This window comes from Nelumbo nucifera, chromosome 4, assembly GCF_055504915.1.
Source record: "Nelumbo nucifera cultivar China Antique chromosome 4, China Antique-T2T, whole genome shotgun sequence".
NCBI lineage: Eukaryota > Viridiplantae > Streptophyta > Magnoliopsida > Proteales > Nelumbonaceae > Nelumbo > Nelumbo nucifera.
Window position 1 is genome coordinate 38,984,825 of NC_142652.1, and position 23,039 is coordinate 39,007,863.

General features: G+C 33.6%; 1 protein-coding gene across 3 annotated transcripts; it reads right to left on the reverse strand.

The window, feature by feature from the left end:
- Positions 1 to 209: 209 nt before the first annotated feature.
- ANN5 (annexin 5) lies at positions 210 to 11,395 on the reverse strand. 3 transcript variants are annotated; one of them, XM_010272853.3, is made up of 6 exons: positions 11,236 to 11,395; positions 4,072 to 4,217; positions 3,611 to 3,829; positions 876 to 1,091; positions 708 to 797; positions 210 to 559 (listed from the first exon to the last, which is right to left on the reverse strand). In XM_010272853.3, exons 1-6 carry the CDS (start codon positions 11,303 to 11,305, stop codon positions 359 to 361), a joined length of 942 nt encoding a protein of 313 aa, XP_010271155.1. In that variant the 5' UTR covers positions 11,306 to 11,395; the 3' UTR covers positions 210 to 358. The 3 variants fall into 3 exon arrangements, with proteins under 3 accessions (XP_010271155.1, XP_088759765.1, XP_088759766.1); XM_088903639.1 differs by lacking the exon at positions 11,236 to 11,395 and adding an exon at positions 10,447 to 10,624; XM_088903640.1 differs by lacking the exon at positions 11,236 to 11,395 and adding an exon at positions 9,759 to 10,365.
- Between the last annotated feature and the right edge of the window lie 11,644 nt (positions 11,396 to 23,039).

A 23,039-nucleotide genomic window follows, 5' to 3' on the forward strand; every position in this document is an offset into this window, starting at 1 on the left:
TATCAAGATTAAGGTGATTATGTTTTAAGTTAAGGACTAGCTGATCCTGTTATAAATAAAAACCTCTACAGCTACAATACCCTTCACAATTTCAATTTTGCAGATTGCAATGCTGTTCTGAGATGAGCATTCAGGGCACTTTCTAAGCCTCTGAAGGCATTAATCAAAACTTTATAGCAAGCTTATTAGAGAAATAATACACCAAGGAATTGAACAAACATTAACCATAAACTTATGCAGAGTTTTACACCAGTATGGTGAATTTATTTCACATTTTTAACAGACAATGACTAAAACCTGAAAGAAACTTCTAAAACCATGACATGAGATTTTTACATGAAAACCCATCTTTGCCTGGCTAGTGTTGACCCAGAAGCGTAAGAAGGAAGGTTCTATAATGGCCTGATGTCTCCGAGTGAATTGCATCAGCCAAGGATTTTTTGTGTTTCTTCTGGTACTCAGCCTTTATGTACTGCATATCCATCTCAGTCCTTGTAACAACAATTCTAACAAGTGTCTTGTCATCAGTTCCCAAGCCTTTCATAGCCTTGTGTAACTCCTGTAAAATTTTAACTGAATTAAAACACTACTATATTGCTTCATAAAATAAGAAAAGCATATTTTCTTTGGTGAAGCTTGTACCACCACTAACAAACAAAACCATCCTGAAAAAAAAAAGATGGAATGATTGAAATTGTAGAAGATACCTTTGCAAAAAACTTCGCAGGATTCTCTGCACATTTTAGGATTGTCAAAAGACCGAACTCGAAATCTCCAGATGTTTCACTCTTAATTGCCTGAAATGGATTAAAGATGTTTAATAATTACCAGTATATTAGTATTATGCCGAATGGAGATTCATTCAGGATATTTACCTTCTTCAGTGAGTTTCCATAATGATCTTTATAAACAGAACTAACAGCAGCCAAATGTGCACAGCTTCTTTCACTGAAAATTTGGATAAAAGTTTTTTCATCAGTGCCCAATTTCTTCTCCCCAGCTTTATAAAGAGCTTTAGCATCTTTCTCTACCATCGCTCGATCAACCTCAGGTCCTTCATAACGTGGTTTACTTAAATATGCAAGCAGCAACTGCATAAAACATTAAGTACATCTTTGTTTAAATTTCTGAGAAAATAGCATGTGCATTTTACACTGTAACTCTCAAACACTGATTCTTTTCACTACTTATCATAAGATAGTTTAATGCCAGAAAGGAAAATGACAAAACTGACGAATTTGACCTTATTGCAGGTTCCTAATAGATATTTTAGGCTTCTTTGTACATGACCTACTCCATTTTGGCCACATGAAGAGGTAATGTGGCTCCAGTGTCCATACCACACCATAAGGTAAATGTTCCCACAATGACATTAGTTGTCTAAAGGTTAAGCTCTAGTGTTTAAAAAGTGCCCGGAGAAAAGGTCTTAGTTTGGAAACTTGACAAGGGCTTTTCTAGCTGAAACTTGGTGATGCAGGCCAAGCCTATAATCCCAATGATTCAACTAGGGAGGCCCTACCATCTCTTTTGGGACCCTAGGCATTCTTTTTGGGGCTAATCCCACCATTTAAGACTAATTAATACAGCCCACAGTAAGGCTCTATGTTTCAAAACCAAATCATTAGATGAAAACAGGAGGATATTAAAAAAAGCATGCATATTTTCTGTTTTAAAAAAAGCTATCTACTCTTTCAGTTTGAAGTTAGTAAATCAATTAATTCATTTTGAAGTTTCAGTTTTTTTGCAATTCTTGGCCTTGTGCATGGAGATAGATTCTTCCCTCGCTGGCAACACCAATTACTCTCTCTATGGAAGGCACTGTGTTTGTTAATCTCTATAGGGCATTACTGTTTGGTTTTGGTGTATTGTGTAGATCAATAGATCCTTGTGTTTTGATTTGTTCAAGTGTAAGCCTTTTGGTGTTCTGAGTGGCATTCTGCATTGTATATTGTTATATGAAGGTGGATTAGTTGCATTTAAGTTCTAAACTTATTTTTTGAAGTCATCTTCTTTTGCTCTTGTTTTTATATTTTTTGCCTTCTTGAAAAGTTATGCTTTGATCTAAAAAAGAATCTTCCAAAATGCCATTTTGTGATATATAGTCAAACAGACCAACCATTGAAAGATATTCTATAAGGGAAAATTCCCAATTAGTACCCTGTACTTTGGGTCTAGTGCCGCTTTGGTCCCCGAACTTTAAAATGCAACAATTTAGTACCCAAACTTTTAAAACATGACAATCCAGTACCTGCCGTTAACTAGCTGTTAACCAGCCGTTAAGTGGCATTTGAAAAAGACAAATGCTCTTCAAGTGTTATTTAATTTTATTTATCAACCATCTAAATGTTGACAAAAAATTAACAGTCCCAAATCTTTGCCTTTTCCATTCAAGAAAGTTGGGGTCACATTTGAGTGGGCATTCTGGAGTCCCTAACTTTCTTGAATAGAAGAGGCAAGGATTTGAGACTGTTAACTTTTGTCAATGTTTGGATGGTTGATAAAGAAAATTAAATGACACTCGAAGGGCATTTGTGTCTGTTTCAAATGCTACTTAACGGCTGGTTAACAGCTAGTTAACAGCAGGTACTAGATTGTCATGTTTTGAAAGTTCGGGTACCGAATTGTCGCATTTTAAAGTTCGGGGACAAAAGTGGCACAGGCCCAAAGTACAGGGTACTAATCGGGAATATTCCCATTCTATAATTTTATGGAAACAAGGTTCAAAGTATCGGCCTGTATCTGTACTTTTTTTTAAGTTTTATTTTTTTTCGAAACCAGTTCAAAGGGATCAGTTTAAGGCCCGGCTACCCTCTGAACCAGTGCCTGACCCAGTACAACCCCCGGAGGGGCATATCGGTAAGCCATCGGCACGATACGTATCAGCCGATACGGGCCGATATGTATCCATACTTTGAACCTTGATGGAAAACAATAAGGTTGTTAATGAACCATGGTTTTTCCAGATGTGATTGAGCCCATTACCCTTGGGTTGCAATAGGCTCATGATGAGCCCAGCCCTGTCTTGTGTTCATCCATGTGCAACTTGACCCTTTCCATTATCAATCATAAATCACTCCAGACAATTGTCATATTCACCCTCAATCAACCAGTGATAAGAAAGCAGCCATTTTGGAAAGAGAACTTCTACCAAGTTCTGATGATCAGCATATTAAAATTATCCATTTCATTTATCAATCTTCATGTCCTCATAAAATAGGGATCAAAATCACCCCATGGGCACAAACTCAGGTTTTTAAGGTTAGCAGGCTCAGGCTCACTTAGTTCACCAAAGCCCTATTGTAAAATTATGGCTATTGAATTCCAAGTCATCAAAGAAAAATAAAGATAGTTAACAACATGCTCTTTCTATTAATTTTCACTTAATTTATTAAGTTATAAACAATCAACTCCCAATAAATACCTGTTGACCCTAGCTAAGGTTGTATTTATTCAGATCAGCTAAAGGAGATGGATTGAGGATCAAGCTCCTCGATAAAGCAGGAAATTTGATTTTGGGATTCACTTACAGCAAGTTTATCTCAATAAGTAGTAAAATTAGCTCAGTAATATACATGCACACATCCATATGAGAGAGAGAGAGAGCAAGGACCTTTTTGTGATCTCCAGAGGCTTGATAGTCGATATCATGTTCAAGGTAAATGCCAAACTTTGCATAGTATAGTTGTTTAAATACTTGTATTTGGGATGGGGTTCGAGAACATATTACTTCAGTAGCAGTATGCAAATCAATGATGTCCCCAGTTAGTGCCTTCCTTATTATGGTTGCATCACGTGAGGCTGGATCATGAATCCAAAGCAAAATTGCTCTCTGAGACAAAAAATGGATAAACTGGATCAAAACAAACCCATAAAAGAATAATTGACAACTAGTTATTTATACAATAAAAGAATTAAAGAGAAAAAGAAAGGTAATCGTAGATTTCATGTTAATGAAATTATATGTAAAGAGCCATAAACATTAAAAGGTTCAATTTCAATCAATGGGAGATGAACACGAGAACCATCCTTTCCTACAAGAGTATCAAGGACTGAACATTGTTCTATTGATACCTCAAGATTGCCACTAAGCTCTGAAGCCAGACGATCCATAATGTCACTAGCATACATGGATCTATACTCTTGTTGTATAAGGCCACGCTGTGCAGCATCACGATGGGCGAGGATGTTGACAACTGTTGCAGTGTCACAACCTAGTCCTGAATAAACATCACCAAAGTGTAGATCATTAAGATCCTTTAGAAAGGAACATCGAATCTTGGAGAAATCTATAAAATAATCTCATATTCAATAAACAATATTCGATTACTTGGATCCCAAAATTACTACATTGAAGGCTCATCTCATTTGTGTTTGGTGGCATTAAACTGATTTCTGAACCCTATTAATTTTTCTTTCCAGGGGTCAGGTGATTGTTCTGTTAAACATCCGAACCTCTGAATTCTGAAATTTCCTTTTAAATTCTCATAGGTGAGGTCCCCTCTAAATAAACTCAGCACCAAATTAAGAAGTTATTTGGACAATATCATATTACATTATATGAAAATTATATGTTATACATTATAACACATAAATATATAATAATATGATACATATAAAATTTATATATTGTACTTAATATAATATTTTATACATATAAATTCTCATAATATTTTTTATAGCGCAGATGATGACTCTGTAAAATCCCTTTACCATAAGGATGGAAGACAATAAAATTTTCATATTAAGAAGTGGGAAGGACTAGGAAGTACATAAAATAATACATGATAGACAGATTCTGTCACCTATCAGCATAATAGTTCAAATTTATCAGAATTTAATGATCATATAAAAACAAGGATTCAATGGGTAAAATTGAACTTATGGACATGCCTTGAAACAAGAGGTTATAAAATAAGTAGGACTAAAAAGAATATATGATATGTAAGCTTGATAACAATAGGAGGGAAATCAGAGTACACTTAGGAAATCAGAGTACATAACAAAGGAGATTTAAGGAGGATGTCACCAAGGTTTGAAGTATTGATACAACCAATATGCAAAGACAAGCATATCGGGTGTTCCAATACTACAAAACATCATATTTTTTTTATTCTTTTCCTTAAAAATTGGTCAGAGGGTCGGTCTTATAGGCCTGCCTACCCCCTGAAAATACCCAAAATCCAAAACCCCTAATATTTCAAGTATCGGTAGCTTGCTGTTATGACATGATATGCCTAATACAAGGCATATCGTGTCGATACTTTAAACCTTGGATGTCACCCATAGAATTAGTGTAAAATGGGTAAAATGAAGAGGTGCATCTGGAGTTTTATGTGATGGGCCAATATCACTTAGATTAAAAGGAAAATTCTATAAATTAGTTGTAAAGCCAGCTATGTTGTTGGGCAATCAAGAAACAACATGTCCAAAAAATGAGTAGCAGAAATATATATGCTGAAATGGATGAGTGAAAAAACTCAAAAGGATAGGATCAGAAATACGCCTCAGGGCATTTTGGGGGACCTCGCCTGGAGCTGGAGGTGTGTTTTGGGGGCGTCTCACCTGGAGGCACACCTCCAAGCGTACGCCTCCCACGCCTTTTAAAACACTGCAATGGATAACATTGAATAGAACGAAATGGCAAAGCATGACTTACATAGCCGACCCTAGGGGTGGCAATTGGGCAGGTTGGGTTGGGTTTGGTTTGGGTTGAGCTTCAACCCAACCCATCTAAACCGCCAACCCACTAATGACCCAATTATATAAAATTAAATGGGTTGGGTTCAACCCAAACCCGCTTTAACCCAATCCAACCCGCCCAAACCCATTAATCTTATATTTATGGACTTAAAAAACAAATTAACTCTCTCTTAACAAATAAGTTGGTCATAGCTTGGTGGTAATTGTAGTTATTATTTAAACAAGTGGTGAAGGTTCAAATCATATTACATGCATGTAATTTTTACACAAGCGGCGAAGCCATTTGATTATGTTCGGATTTCGGGTTTGGCCGAACCACTTAGGTTCAAACCTGTTAGACCAACTTAAACCACTTAGGTTCAAGGGTGGTTGAACCGTTTAGATCTAGATCAGTTCGATCGGACTAGTCCAATCAATGGTGGATTGACTTGGACCTGACCATATCAGGTTTGTGCACGGGTTTGGGAACAGACCTGCTGACCCAAACTGGGTCAACGTAAGTAAATCGGGTCGACCCGGATTTGGGTCGAGCTGTGTGGATATTGGTTGGACGGACGGTCCAGATCGTGCAAAGCACGCGGAGGCCGAACCATCCCATCTAAAACCATTTTAGATTCAGGTCGACCCGGATCGGCTTGTACCAAGTTGGCTCGGACTGTGTGAATATTGGCTAGACCGGACAGCCCAAATCGGACAGAGCAAGCAGCACCAAATCATCCTGCCCGGGGTCTATGTCGGATCCGGGTCGACCTAGACCAGTATATGTTGGATCGGGTCAGACCACATTGAACTGGTCCGGACTCGGGTCAAATTGATTTGGATTTATGTTGGGTGAAGTGTATTGATTCAAGACAAAACTAAATTTAGTCAATAATTAATAAAAAATTAATGCATTAATTATAAATTATTTAATTCAAATGAAGAAAATTAAAAAAAAAGGCTAAGGAATTAACACTTATGTCTATAATGGTTAACCCAATGGTTATCCACAACCCAACCCATTTAAATGGGTGGGTTGGGTGATGGGTTGATCACACAACCCACCAAGTAAATGGGCGAGTTGGGTGGGTTCAACGGGTTGGGTTAAAAATTGCCACCCCTAGCCGACCCCATATAGTTGGGATAAGGCTTGGGTAATGATGATGATAAAAGAAAAAGGATATGGCATACTTTAAGGAGGTTGGCATCCCACCCATGATCAAAATAAAAATGTTGGGATGAAAAGAATAGACGTTTCTCATTAGCAAAAACTTAGAAAATCAATAATCATAGTTAACAGTAACCCAAGCTTTTACTAAAAAATTAAAAAAAAAAAGTACACTCTAATTCTCAAATACCTATTCTACATAATTTTTGTAGCATTCCCATTGGTTTAGTCTTGGAATTATTGTTAATGCATATGTTACCTCTCCAACAGACAAGATTTTGGCCTCCACTAAGTGTGACTCAAGGGAATGAAGATGCAGTTCACAGTCACACAAGTCAAGGAAAATCCATAAGCAATTTGTTCTGTTTATCTCTAATTACATTTACAAATTTTTTCATTTCAAATATTTTTGAGAAGTATTTAAATATTAGTTATGCCATGCTTAAGGGTCTGTTAGCATATAGTTAACAAAATACAAGAAAAGTTATCTGAAGAAGAATAATATTTTCAAGTTGGTGATATTTTCTTGTAACAAGAAGCACTTATCATTCCTGTCTTGGATAAGTTGGTTCAACTAGGTCATGATAACTATCCCAGATCAGAGATTACTGTTTCTGCAATGTTCTTCTTCCAATTATGTACCTTCTAGCACTACAAAAGTTTTGTAAGCTGGTTTTCAAGCATGATTGTTTAAACATTCCATAATTAACTATGTTGTGTATACAAGTAAACATATTGCTCTTCGGTACAAGCTTAAGGGTCAACCACTTCTCAAAAATAGAATGTTAGAACATGGGCCCTAGCCCAATATAGTAGAGTTATTTCTTGTTAATAGAAGAACAATGTATAGATGTAAATAGACTCTTTACAGGCCAGCTAAATTTTTTCTTATTTATCAGGTCTATCTTTTGGTTCTTGTTTTATATTTGTTCAGTGGGATTTTAGTATGTTCATTATTGGGCCCGCTGTTCTTTTTATTTTAGTTCTTAGTTGCTGCTGTCCTATTAAGGGTATAACTGTAAATTTATCATTCATTACGCTAAAGTATAAAATATAGTAGGGACTCTAATGAGTAATGACCACTACAATCTGATTGCTCTTCTCACATCTATTTTCTTTTCTTTCTTTCTCTTCCTCTCTTCACTCTTTCTTGCTTTCTTCTTCTTAATTCACTTATTTCTTTTGATTAAATATAGTTTTGTACTGCTGAAATCAGTCTACTTAGACAAGTTTCAGGTCTTACACTGTTTGATAACAATGCTATATGGTATACATTTCTCATGTCATTTTGGACAATGCATAAGACAATAATTTCCCATCCTCGTCACAATTTGGTGCTACACCACATTTCTTAAGAAGATAAATGTTAGTCAGAAATAACTATGAGAAAAGGGTTTAAATTCTCAAATAATAACAAGCTTGATTTTAATCACCAAAGAACCAAGGTATAATCAGCAACACTAGGAATTTGAGGCTTTTTCAGTGCATTGACAAAAGTCAATGAATTCACAACCAGTGCCACTCCTTCAAGGCATTTCAACTTGTTCAAGTTGTTTCAATTATTTCTAACTATACCAAAGCTGCACCAGTGTTGGTTGCAGTTGTATCTTCCAGACTTAAATTATGACCTTTGTATGTAAGGGTTTATAATTTTATGTGTAAGTAGGACAAAGTTGATCACTAGAACCTTAGCTATTCCCAAGAACATATTGTCCAAATATTGAATTTTCTAAAATCACAGCATTTCAAATTTAAAACTTCCATAGTTATTGGTGACTACCTGAATTCACCACATCCCTGGGAATAAAATACATCTATATATAGATCAAGCTACACTTAAGGCAATAAGAGTCTATATTATTACTGGTGTATACCATAGACAGTTCAACAGATCACAGGAAGTCAAACAATCTGGTCTCAAGAACAAGACAACAAGAAAAAATCTGAGATATAGGTGCAAATTAAAATGTTCAGAAAACTGAATTGAGCAGATGGTAGGTAGATAGCCCCATATAGCAATGTTTTCAACCTGTCATTGGCCCCGGATGGTCGAACTGGTGATCTGGTCACAATTCTGGGTCTGGTCAACCTCTAACCACCATATTACAAAAATCCACCGACTTGGTAAATGACCCATTGATCTGGACAGTTGAACCAATGACCCATTCAACCTGTTCACTGGGTTACTGGCTTTTTTTTTTGGAATTTTTTATTATTGTGATGTCATGGGTTTACCCATTGAGCTGAACAATGAACCACCGACCTGTCCATTTGGAGGGGAAAACAGTTCTGTAGGCCAGGTTTTAAAACATCACCATATAGTTGGAAGAAGGCTCTATTGAGTTTGGCAGAGTACTGTGCTCCAATCTTTACAAAGAGCATAAAGAAGAGTATTTTCACTGCCTATTTTCCTCTGTAATTCAATTAAGAGCATTGGATTAGCTTTTACTTTTACTAAAAGGGCCATTTCTAATTTTTTGCAGCAATTTCAAATAATCTCCTTTAGAAATCTCCAGCAAACAAACTTCAACTAAGAATTTTCTTCTGGCAAATTTTCTTTAGTCTATTGCATGGCAGCCTATTCTCAAATTTAAAAAACTTAAGTACTTAAAACCCACTAAATTTTGACAGTTCAAGGAAAACATCAACTTTGTGTGAATAGAACTGAAAATATATTGGTAAAAAAGAGGAAAAGAAAAACAGAAATTGTGTTCCCAAAACCGAAATAACTTCTGCCTTTGTGTGAATAGCAGTTCATAGTTCAGTGGCTTAATGTTTCAGTTTGAACAAATTTTCATTAGAAATCAAAATGTTACTCTATAAAATTAAAGAAGTGCTAGAATGAAAAGAAGGGATTTAACTGAGAAAAGGTTCAATACCAAACAAAATAACTGAGAAAAGGTTCAGTCACCTAGACCATTTGGCAGACAGTTGATTGAACGAGTAGTTCAATAATCTATTCTGATCTGGATTTCAAAACGCCGGCCAAAGCTCATGAGACTAAATAAGAGAATCTTGAAAATATTGACAAAAATATCCCATCTTCTCTGTTTAAACTAAAGAGGCTTCATAACACGACAGCTGAGGTGGCAACCCAAAAAAAGAAGTCCATGGGTTCCACATGTGATGAACATCCATCTGATAAGTTTCAGCACCTCTATCATTTGGAAAAAAGTGTCATTCTTTTCCAACTCTTGTTCACTTGAAAATAAGTCATTCTTTCCCCTACTCTAGAAAGATAATGCAAAAGAACAGTGGCATATTTGAATGATATAATTGTCATCTTGGATCAGTGGTCGGGGCACTGGTTAACTCTTTAATTTTGAGGTCTTAAATCCAAGCCACAGCATATGCTTTAAATATCAATAATGTACAGAGGTTCGTTCAAGCAGACAGAGCACAGAGAAACGCGTATGCCTCATTCACTGTGGCTATAGTTGCAACAGATGACAAACGTGCTACTGAAGTTGGCTTAATGAAGATTCAAGAACGATCCATAATTGAATTTGCAGAAAAGAAAGTAGCTATTACTGTATAAATGATTCTTTTCTTTCCAGCACACAGAGCACCAGAGAGAAACAGTTGACATAAACTGATACCTGAAAACACCATGGCTGCAGTTTCAGCAGATGACAAACATGCCACTGCAGCTGGCCTACTGAGAATTCATGAAAGACCCATAAGGCCATAACTGAATTCTCAAAGAACACAGTTAGGAGCAGTCTTTAAAGGCTCCCAGTAATAGCACAGAACACGTTTTCTTTCAGAAACATAAAAGTAGGTATTGCTGTATGAAAGATTCTTTTTTTTTTCTAGCAAATAAAGCACAGAGAAAAACAGCAATGAAAACTGCTGCCTGAAATCACCATGGATGCAGTTTCAACAGATGGCAAACATGCCAATGAAGCAGGCCTAATGAAAACTTATGAAAGACACATAACTGAATTCTCAGAGAACACAGAAAGAGCAGCCTTTAAGACTCACAGTAATATCACAGAACACGTTTTCTTCTCTGAAGATATCAGGAAAAAAAATTTCTGGCACAGACTGTCATATGCTTTACAAGTAACATGTTAAATTGTTGTTATTCTTCCAGTTATTTTATTCTTTTCTAATTTGTCGTTACTATTTTGACACTTCTAAATTTTTTTCTGAACTACTTCTCTTACAATTCATCGAATATGTGTAAGACTGCAAACCCATAAGACCAGAAACTCCAACTGAACCTAAAGAAACTAAAAATTAACAAAAATCGAAAAAAAAAACATAAACAAGGACCCAATGAACCCATGTCGAGAATCAGACGAATTTCAGAGAAGATCAAACAAAGAGAAAGATGGATGGAGACTTCAAAAGCAACACTGGTGTTGGTGGTGTTAGTGTGTTACCCTTGAAAGCACGGTAAAGCGCGATGGCGTCCTCGCGAGGCGAAGAAGGAAGAGACACCAAAGTCGACATTTCCTTACGATTTTCTTTCAACTTTGTCTCCTTAACTACTCTCTGCAATCGTTCTAAGCCAGTTAGCCCACAAACCAGAGATTTTAAACCAGAACTTCTCTGCCATTTACCGTGTAAATTCAAGACCGTATTTTTTAGGCTATGTTTGGTTCGAAGGAAAAGGTAGGGAAAGGAAGTATAAGGTTATAATACATTTTCCTTCCTTTCCCTACCTTTTCCTTCAAACCAAACAACGTTAGAGGACAACCCGGCGTCATTTCCTCTATTTTTGAGCCCACAAAAACGTGCAATTGGACCCACAAAAACACCTGACAACGGCTGCTATATTAACACGTGGATCAATCGTCCACGTGGCAAGTAATTTGTACCACAAGACGTCAGACTCACCACAATTGACCCGATTGCTAGACCTTTTAGTTTTTCTCTTTATTTTTATATCTTGGCGGGCGATCTCTTGTTATGTAACCGAGGTGGGTGGAAGAGGGCTTGACCGCCAGTAGCCGGCTGAGAAAGTTGGTCTTCTGGACCCCCCTTTGAAGGAGGCAAACCGACTGAGCCAGCGGTTTTTTTCTTTTTTCTTTTTCTTTTTTTGTGTGTGTGGGTGGGTGAGGGGCCAAGAACCCCATCTATAATTAGAAAAAAAAAATGAAAAACATAATGGATAAAAACCGCTAAATTTATTTTGACTAAATTTTAATGTTATTAATTATTACAAAAAAAAATACAACTAGGAAGCAATGAGGTATATCCAAATCCAATTCGATAAGAATACAAGGGTTTCGAATTAGAGCGAATATCTAGTGGATTTGTAAATATAGATGTGAATTCAATCGCATGCATATATGGGTATTCGATTTATATTTGATTTGATTAAAATCTTATTAAATTTATATAAAAGGGAAATTTCTTGATTATTATTTTGTATTTTGGGCTTAATGTCATTTTGGTCTCCAAACTTTAAAACACGACAATTCAATAATCTAACTTTTAAAATGTGTCCATCCAATACCTATTGTTAACTATTCAATTGTTTTGACTATTTTTTATTTTTTATCAAAACTGGCCAATCGTTTAATTCAAACGGTCGGACCATTCAACCTGAGAATCGAACCCTGACAGATTCGTTCTCCAGATCGATTTTAAAAACCTTGATAAATGATAGGTCTTAGTCTTATGGTAAAATGTACGTACAAATCATATTAGAGGTGTATTTGGACACTTTTTGTTGGGAGCAGATACCAACATTACAGACGACTTGCATAGTATCATTAATAAGTTGAATGGTTATGGGTTACGTGTATTTTATAATAGGTGTGGGGGCGTTATCATTGGTTACAACAGTCTGCTAAGATGCTATTAAGTTCAGCCAATCCTATTTCCATTTGGACACAATTTTGATTTTCGTATATTTAATCATTAAATGGTTGCAAAAAATTATTTGAAGAAGTACGGATAGGTCCAATGCAAATTTCTAATTTCTATTACAGAATTATAAACATTCAAAAGGTTAACAGTCTGGCACCTACCCCAACTGTATGAACTAAATCGTCATTTTCCCAAAAACATTTAGTCATCAACGCATTAAGGGGGGACCAGGAATTTTTTATGAGGGAGAAACCTAAAGTGGGAGGAGAGGGAATAAATATGGATGGACATAGAATATTGAAAAGGTAAAAAGCACTCTTCTTGTCAATTTATATGATTATAAAAATCATTTTTTGCTTTTCTTTTTATCATTTTCTACAAGGTTTCTTATCTTTCTTTTAGGCCCAAATTGAGATTTTAAATTTGTTAAAATAGATATTGGGTGGACTTTTCAGAATCCAGATTACCTGAATGCAATGAATATGTTAGAGGCTGTGAAACCAATGATATCACCCTATATCAGTTATAAATGTAAGGTGAGAGATTGAGTTGTTGTGGGTGATATGTATTTTATAACTTGTGTAGAGTTGGTTCCACATAGAGGTGACAAAGAATCAAGTTTTTCATAAGTTATTTGAGCTCAGATCATGAAAAGTTCAATTTAGCTCAATCTAAGTTAAATTCGAGCCCAATAAAACCTGGCTCGTGAAGCTCGTAGCTTAGTTAAGCTTATATTATATATAATATTTATAATTTTTATATGTATAATACAAAAATTATTTATATGTATATATAATATCTTATGTGTTTAATTTTTTTAATTTTTATATGAAGCTCGTCGCATTGTCAAGCTTGAGTCAAGCTGAGCTCAGACTTAAGAATATAATAATAGGTACTCATCGGCTTCTAATTAAGTGATTCTATTTTATGGAAAAATCTATATATGATGCTAGAAAAAAGATATGATACCAAAAGAGCTTTGACCAATCAAAACCCACTTGTGAATTATGATAAATACCATCTGATTGATTAGAAATTTATCATATCGATTGATTTGTTACAAGTTTTTTTGGATATATGTGATGTTTTTTTTTTTTCAATTAAGCTCCCGGGCTTATTCTTATCATTATTTTTTTTGGGCGATCTGCCCCATTCATTAAAAAAAAACATGTAAAGATAAAAAATAAAAAATAAATAGGAGAGAAACAGAAACTTTCTGTTTTCTCCTTTTTTTTTGTCAATCCAAATACAGCCTTAGCCAAGAAAGCTGAATGGTCAAATAAATATTCCACGTGGCAAGTTGGTTTGGCACCCCAAAAGACCCCATGTACTTCTCTTGTTAAGTAAATGAATTGAACAGGTGGAAAATTCTGAGAATCACAATTAGGCTTGATTTAAACAATTTGAGTTTGAATCTCAAGGTAAGTTCACTGAATTATTCAAACTCAAATTGATCAATAAAAAGTTCAACTCTAAGGCTGTGTTTGGAAACGATATGCAAATGAGTGTGAATGCAAATATGTAGAGTGTAAAACGATTTATATAAATTGTAAAATTTGGTTAGTTTTGCACCAACAAATTTACCTTCTTACCAAATAGACTTTTAGCTGTAATGGATGCAAACATGAATTTCAATAAAGCATATGCTTTTTTTATCAAAAGCCCACTTGAATGCAAATTTACTTCTTTTTTATCGATGTACTTTTACATCTTATTATCAATGTAAATATGCATTGGTCCGTCATTTTTCAATGCATAAATGTAATGTTGCCAAACATAGTCAAAAGTGAACCAGAGTTCAAATTTACCCTGAACCGGGATTTACACTCCATTTGCATCATTTCCAAACGCAACCTAAGTAATTGACTCCATTAATACATACATATACAAAAATATATTAATTTTTGAACTTTTGAGCCGAATTCAAACTTATTGAATATTTAATTCAATGGAACTCAAACCAAACATTAGGGTTCGAACAACCAGAACATAATTGCACTTTAGTGGAACCGAACCAAGACATGCTGAAATTCGATTCATGTTTGGATTAGTGTTTTCGACCCGTTGTTGATTCCAGCTGGTTGAACTGCATGAACCATCACCTGATCAAGATTTCAGGTTTGATTATAGTAAAATCTGGTGGATGGTCAAAAAGTGTATGCTCCAGACGGTTGGACCATTGATCCGTTTGACTTAGTAACTAAGTCAGAGTTTGCATACTAAATGTGTATGCAAATTTTGGGAAGCCATAACTTTGCACTCTAATGTCTAATTAAGGTGATTTTTTTTTTTATTTTGATTTTAGGTAATTGTTTGAAATCTATGAGTTCTAAGGAGCCATAGGTGCCTTGCCCTTCTATTTTTTCAAAAAAAAAAAAAACTTATTTTGGCCTTGAATTACAATTTTGAAAATTTTTAATAAATAAAAATTTTAAAACAAAATTAAAAAACATAAATTAAATATAAAATAATACACAGAATACATAATACATAATACATGTAAAACATAATTATATATTATCTATTAATAAAATACATGTTTATATATATATATATATGTATATATATATATATATATATATATAAATTTATGCATTGTAACATCTGACCCGCATCTTACCTGTTCAACCGAACGATTGAACCAGTGAACCACGACCGAGAGATAAAAACGGTTCGGACACCGAATTGATTTTTGAAACATTGGTTTGGATTACACCCCCACGGGAAGTTACAAAACATTTTATCTTTAAAAAATAAAATAAAATAAATAAACTTGTTCTCGTTTTTTTTGTAAGAACGTGGGCGTGGTCTACACGCTCTATCTACCACGCAAAAGAGAAAGTCCACACGTAGCGCGTGGACGCGTTTCAAAAGTGAATACGCGTTCACAATATTACTTTATAACGTTACGTAGATCAAATAATCTTGGGAGAAGTACGGATGGATCCATTAAATTCAATTTTTGAAATTATAGGACAGATTCCTACGTCAATTAAGCATCATGCTTTTCCCTATGCTTCTCATGTGAGGCGACAATCCAGCTTGGATTCCATGTCATCATAACACTTATTTAAATTTCTATTTTAAAATTTATCCTTAAGTTGCAAACACTAAAATAACCCTACTAGGGCCCACGGTCATTGCTCTCTCCCGCCCTCCCTCTCTTCTTTCTCTTTCGTTGTCTCTCGCACTCTAAACTCTATTCTCTTCGACTGTTTCTTCCTGCAACTAGCTTCGAAAGTCATAAAGCCATTCTACAGCTTGACTGCCGTCTCTCTAAAAGCTTCGGCAACAGTTCCGAGCATCGGACTCACCACGCCCGTCGGGGGAGGGCTCCGAAGTTTAGTTGGCTCGAACGGTGCAAGAGCGCGTAGAGACACCGGCTCTGGAATTTGGGAAGTAACCACAGGAGTTCGAGTCTCAGAAGTCGCAGCAGCTGCAGGTTGAACCGCACTCGACGTCTCGCCATCAATAGCGGATGAAGTAAGGTCGGAGGATGAAGACGATACGGGGACAGGCTCTAGGACTTGAACCCCTGCCGAGGTCTAAGGTTCGACTGACAATGCTGCACCACCAGAAGTGTCAGGTGGAGAGGAGTCCGAACCTTGCATCTCTTCATCACGCAACTCTTGAATCTCAACAGAAGAAGCAGTAGTTTCAGGAAACGAAGCTGGAAGAGCCGGCACCGGGACAACCATCGCAACTGTCACTGCTAGAGGCTCTGCAAAGACACAAAAGCAGTACCGGTGAAAAAGCCTTACCTTTGACGGGAAGGCTCAAGGTTGGCATCTTCAACCCTCGAACCGGTGAAAAAGCGAGATGCCCCCACCAGTCGAGAGTGGGTAACTCGGGAAGCCGGAGCTCAATTCGCGGCGAGTCATAGGGAAAAGCATGATGCTTAGTTGGCATGGGAATCTGTTATATAATTTCAAAAGTTGAATTTAAGGGCTGGCCTGCGATTCAGGTTACTGCAATGAGCCTGTCCGTACTTCTTCCAATAATCTTTCGGGACACAACAACAGGTCGAGTCATCACCCGTCACTCAACTACCACTTTCAGAGTAGGGCATACCGAGTTATGACTCATTACTCCTCAAGGCCTCTCCCCAACTCCGATACAAGATCAGACCCGGTCCAAGTCGTACAATTGGGAGGGGAAGCAGGAGGGGTCAGAAGTGGGTATACCAAACCATTATCGGTTCTAACGGGTAAATCCGTTCATCCAGAACAGGTAAATATGAACCTGGATTCATACTTGCCCGGTTCAATTACATTGAGTAACTAAGTCGAGCCATCGAGCCAACCAATTATATATCCTACTGATATGGAGAATTAGAGATGGTTGATCATTTGATCTATACATTTAATTTGTAAACAGAATTCATCCCAAAATTAAAAAAAAAAATGACTGTAAATGGATTGGGCAAGGCTCAAAGTATCAATGATATCGGGCGTTTATCGGTTGGGTTTAAAACTCCAAACTAATTTCCTATTATTTATTGTTATGTAAAAGAAATAAATAAACAATAAATTTCCAATTATTTGATTAAGATGTAAAAAAACACATAAATTATCAATTATCTTTTACATCTAATTCAAAATATTATTAAATTCACCACCTAGTACCTAAAAGTTTATATGTTCTCCAACAATATGTAGGTTGAGGGGGTCGTGTTTAGCCTAATGCCATACCCTACCCGTAACGTATGGGTTGTAGAATCCCAAAACTCGACTTGCCCCAAAACCCATCCTTCAAACAAGAAAAAGTGCCCCGTCGAGGTGGGTAGGGGTAGATACCCACCAGGTAGGCTAGAAATTGCCATCCCTAAGCCTGAGATGTTTAGTTAAGGTTAAGTTGAGCCTAGGTTGGTAAACTAAGGTTTAACCTTGAATTGAACCAAGCTTAAGCTTGAGGTTTGAGACTTAGGATTGGATTGACCCTCAACTTAACCTAACCCACTCAAGTTGCACCTAGTAGGGACCTAATGCACGGGTTTTGTTAAGCGAAAGCTAAACAATAAAAGCACATAAGTAGGAAAATTCCCATATTCCTTACTCTAAAATGTTTTATATTATAAATTTAAAATTTTTAATTTATTTTTAATAATACAAAAGTTTAACTATTTTGAACCAACCAACCAAACTGAAAATTGACCTAAATCAATATAGCCCAAGTTGGCTAGTTTTTACTAATAATTGGTTGGTTTTGGGTGACCAACTCCCCAACCTGTCTAGGTCAATTTGGTTGGCAAAATAGCGTACAATTGAACCAAACCAACATGTCAACACTCCTAATTTTAGCTAAACCAAATAATTTAATCTCCAATAATTTTTGAATTTTTTTTATTAAATAACAAAACAAAAATAGATTTATACATAATTATTGAAAATATATTTATCACAAAAATAAAATAAATATAAATTTTAGTATATATAAATATAGAATAAATTTTAAAATTATAATTAATAAATATAAATTTTCTAAAAGTTATTTTCTAGAATTATTAATTGATATAAGTGAAATAATGTTTTTACTATTAGCAAATTAATAATTGCAATTATTATTATATTTTTTAATATGTATTAAAAACATTTTTTGAAAGTTATTACCTATTTTTGCTATATGAAAGCTTCAATACCTCTAAATTATTTAATCTATTTCATTATTTAAATAATATCTAAAAAATTTTAAATTATTTATATTTCATATTCTTATTATCAAATAATAAAATATTATTAGATCTACTATAATTATTTTTTTGATAATTTTTTAAGGTTATTACATAATTTCTTTATTTAATCTATTTTATTTGTTTTTAAATAATATTTAAAATATGATTTAGTTATTAATTTTTTAATATTTAAAATTATTTATTTACAATACTATTTATCTATTTAAATAATATCATTATTTATTTATTCCAATATTACTTATTTATTGAATTTCATAATCCTTAAAGATATAAGTATACTATTTTTACATAATTTTGTTATTAATTTTGTAAAAAGTAAAATTATTATTAATTTAAATATCATGAAATCTATTACAAGGATTTTCTACTTTTAATAAAATTTTAAATTTTATTACATAATTTCGTTATTTTAACTATTTAAAATTTAGTTATGTTAAATATTTCGTTATTTAAAATATTCAGTTATTTAAATAAAATGTAAAATATTTAAAATATTTCATTAGTTAAATTTTATTTATTTTAAAGTTATTACATAGTTTTAAATATTTTTTATATAATATTTAGCTATTTTTAATATTTTTTATTTACAATATTTAGTTATTAAAATTTTTAAATAGTATTTTTTAATTGTAAATTTTTATTATTTGAATGATATTTAAATTGAATAATTCGTAAAGTTATAATTTATATTGTTAGTACATAATTTCATTATGAATTTCATAAAAGTATAAAATTATTAATAATTTGAGCATTATTAAATATGTGATATTTTTGGTGTTTTTAATAAATATTTTAAAGTTATTACATAATTTCATGATAATATTTAAATAACTCTTAAATTTTATAATTCAAACTTTTCTTTTGATAGATATAAATGAAAAGTGGATGATAAGATAAATATGAATTAGAGATAATTTAGGAGAAAAACTATCTACTAAATTTTAGATAATTAGGAATTGTATATAATTTAGGAGATAAATAGGAATTATAGATAATTTAGGAGAAAGTGGGGGATAATGGTGCCACTTGGCTATATTAGATTAGATTTTGGTAGAGAGAGATTTTAGGAATAGTTTTAGGAGGGGATATTCAAAGGGATAAACATAGAGGAAAGAGGGGGAGCGGCCAAGCATGCTGAGATGTCAAAATGAGAGAGGGAGAAGGGAGTGATGAGGTGGCTTCATGAGGGAGCAAGGAAGGGTAAAATTAAGATGGGCTAAGAGTTCTCGGTTGGCGTAAGGTAGAAAGCTCAGGCCGTGGATGTGGCATGTTTCTACTTTAGTATATATATAGATAGATGTAATAGATAGCTAGCCAAGAGGTCATGTAAAAAAAAAAAAAGCTTTAAAAAAGAGTAACTACTTTAATAAAATGAAATTCTTGAAAATATCAATACTTTGAACCATCGATGAGGGTATATCTAAATCTAATAGAATTCCTAGATATTCAAATTTGATACAATGTCCAATGGATATGCAAAACAAAGATTCAAATTCAATTCGTTTATACAATTTTTTTAATTTGTTTATACAATTGAGTATTTGATTCACATCCAAATATCCAATTCAATTAAATTTATATAAAATTATCATTAATTTGTATAATTAAATATAGAACAAGAAGTAAACCACAAATAGGAAAGATAAGTTGATATAAATCACAAATCCAACATAACTCCAATGAATTTTAATACTAAACAATAATATCTATCTATCTATCTATCTATCTATCTATCTATCTATCTATCTATCTATCTATCTATCTATCCCTCTCTCTCTCTCTCTCTATATATATATATATATATTGCTTCTCCTTGCTCCATTACCCCAACCCTGCATTCTCCTTACTCTCTCTCTCCTCCCCCCCCTTTCCACCACTCCCAATTTGCCATTTCAATACCCTCTCTCTTCATTCGTCCCCTTCCCATTGGGTTCTTTCTCTCCCCCACAACTTACATCTCTCACATAACAACCTAACTTCTCTCCTTAATTAGCGCAATATATATTTTTTATCCTCTCCTTCACTTCTTTCTCTAAACCCCCTTTATTCTCTCCACTTTCCCCTAAAAATAGGGCCATAATTTTTTAAGATTTGGTTTTCCAAATCAAACAACATTTATATCTATAGACATGATTTCAAACAAATTAAGGAGAGTGAGAATAAGGGAAAATAATCCATTAGTTATGAAAATTATTAAAAATTTCTGGAAAATATTCTTCCAAAAATTATGAAATAATTATTTCAGAAATAATCCATTATTTAACAAATATTAAATAATTTAATAATCTACCAAAAATTAATAAACAATCCATTATTTAATAAATTTTGGTTATTAATAAATATTTCAACGTTTAGAATAATTTACATTAACCATTGTAATTTAATAAATTTTCATTAAATTTTTACATTAATAATTTATTGATAAAGATATTAATAATTAGCATAATTTACTATTTTCTAAAAAATGAATAATTATAGTTAACAATTATCAAATAATTTAGGGAAACTCCTTAACTAATAATCCATAATTATTTTTGAAATAAGTAATTAAAAATTAAGAAATTAATCTATGAAAAAATATTCTCCAAAACTATTTAAAAAACAATCCATTATTATTATTTAACTAAATAATTATTAAAAAAATTAGGAAATTAATCTATCAAAAATTGTTTCATAATTATTTAAATAATGATCCGTTGTTATTATTTCAATAAATAATTATTAAATAATTTAGGAAAATTATTAAGTCTATCCACACCGATCTAGACCACTTGGTTGACTTCGACCATACTTGGTTTTACATTAATTAAAATGGTTTTCTTTTAATTAAAAATAATGTAATTTACCATAATTACATTAATTTACAATACTTACATTTACTTTGATTAATAGTAAGTATTTTAGGCTTAAAAAGTAAATAATTTACATTAATTTATTGTTGTTGAAAATAATTTATTTACTATACATTACTACTATTCAATAGCAATTTCAATAATTTTTTGGAAACTAGCATAAAATATTGTAAATTTATTGATATTTAATTTATTGTTAATTAATTAGTTGTAAAAATTATTAGAATTGTAAGGATGGCAATTTTCCCTGTAAAACTGGGGTCCTACACTGCCCTACCCCGAATGGGGCAAGTTTTTCTCAAATCTTAAACGGGAACGAGGCAGAGACGGGGTGGGGACAAAGAAAATACTTTTTCCCCAAATTAGGGATGGGGTTTGCATATAATTCCCTAAACTTGATGGTAAGTTAGTAAAATATCCATAGATTTAATATTGATTTTTAAAATATCTCTAAGTTTTCCTCATATTCTTATAATCCTAAGATCTCATAATTTTATTTATAAAATACCTCCAAATTGTCATAATCTAATTCCTAAAGTGCCCCCAAATTCCCATAATCCTATTTGTAAAATATCCATGAATTATATTTTTTTAGGTGGTTGCCTCAGGGTGGGGAAATTTTGGGGATTCCCCATTCCCGACAGGGAATGGGTGCCTCGCCCCGCCACTAAGGTCGGGACGGGGATGGAGTAGAGTGTCTTGACTTATAGGGGAGAGGAACAAGGAGGGCTGCTCCATCCCATATGTCGCATGGGCCCTTGCTAGTATGCATATATATGCATAACTGGATTGGACCAGATCCCAAAGGATTAAGTCAAGCAATATCCAGATTCGATCTAATTAATACCCAAACACAACTTAAATGAATTGGGATTCAAATCTGAATCAAATTATATCTTATCCATTTAGAGACTAATTTGGGCGTGGTAGTTGGGTGGGTTCGGTTTAAGTAGGGGTGAATGGGATCCGATCCGATCCTATTTGGTTTGGTCGAATTAGGATCACTTCTGTTCAGATCTTCAAATCGGATTTAGATCACCCCCTATCTAATCCGATATATGTTATACGTTTATAAATATAAATGTAAATATATATAATACATATATATGTTATTTATTTATTTATAAATATATTATTTATATTATATTTTTATAAATTTATTATATTATTTATTTTTTATAACAACATGTATATATATGATGAAAATAATTAAAAAAATACTTATATTTTTGTTTTTTCTTTATTTAAATTGGTATATTTTATTTTTCTTTTAATAATTTATTAATTTTTAAAGAAAACAATTCGGATCAGATCAGATCCAAAAATCCGACTTACCAATACGATTTGAATTCAAATCGAACCCTATCAGATCGGATCGGATCAAATCCGACATGAACAGTGTCGGATTGGATTTAGATATACCTAATTAGAATATGATCAAATCCGTTGGTTAAGGAGAAACCCACCCATTAAAAACTCACATCAGTTAATCACCCATTTTCTTGGGTCCAACCCGACCAGCATCTAATGCAATCTTTCTATTTCAACCCATTTAAATTTAAAATCTACCCCACTTTATCCACATTAGTTACAATTTTAAGGAGAGATTGATGAGAGAGAGGGAGGGGGGGGGGGGTAGAGAGGTGTTGGTTCATTTAAAGTATAACAAATTCTCAACCAACCAACCCAAACTAATTTACACTTATAGAGAAAATTCCAGAACATCAATAGATTGATACTTGCTATATAAATCTCAAATCCATCCATAATCCAAGCTTTTTTGCTATAATCCATAATCCAATTTAGTCCAATTCATTTTTAGATC

Excerpts from the sequence above, each read along its gene's own strand:
- ANN5 (XM_010272853.3), bottom strand. The coding sequence starts at position 11,305 with ATGTCGACTTTGGTGTCTCTTCCTTCTTCGCCTCGCGAGGACGCCATC. Across the intron at positions 1,092-3,610 it reads CCTCTGGAGATCACAAAAAG|TTGCTGCTTGCATATTTAAG; the intron begins GTCCTTGCTCTC and ends TGTTTTATGCAG. Across the intron at positions 798-875 it reads ATGGAAACTCACTGAAGAAG|GCAATTAAGAGTGAAACATC; the intron begins GTAAATATCCTG and ends AATCCATTTCAG.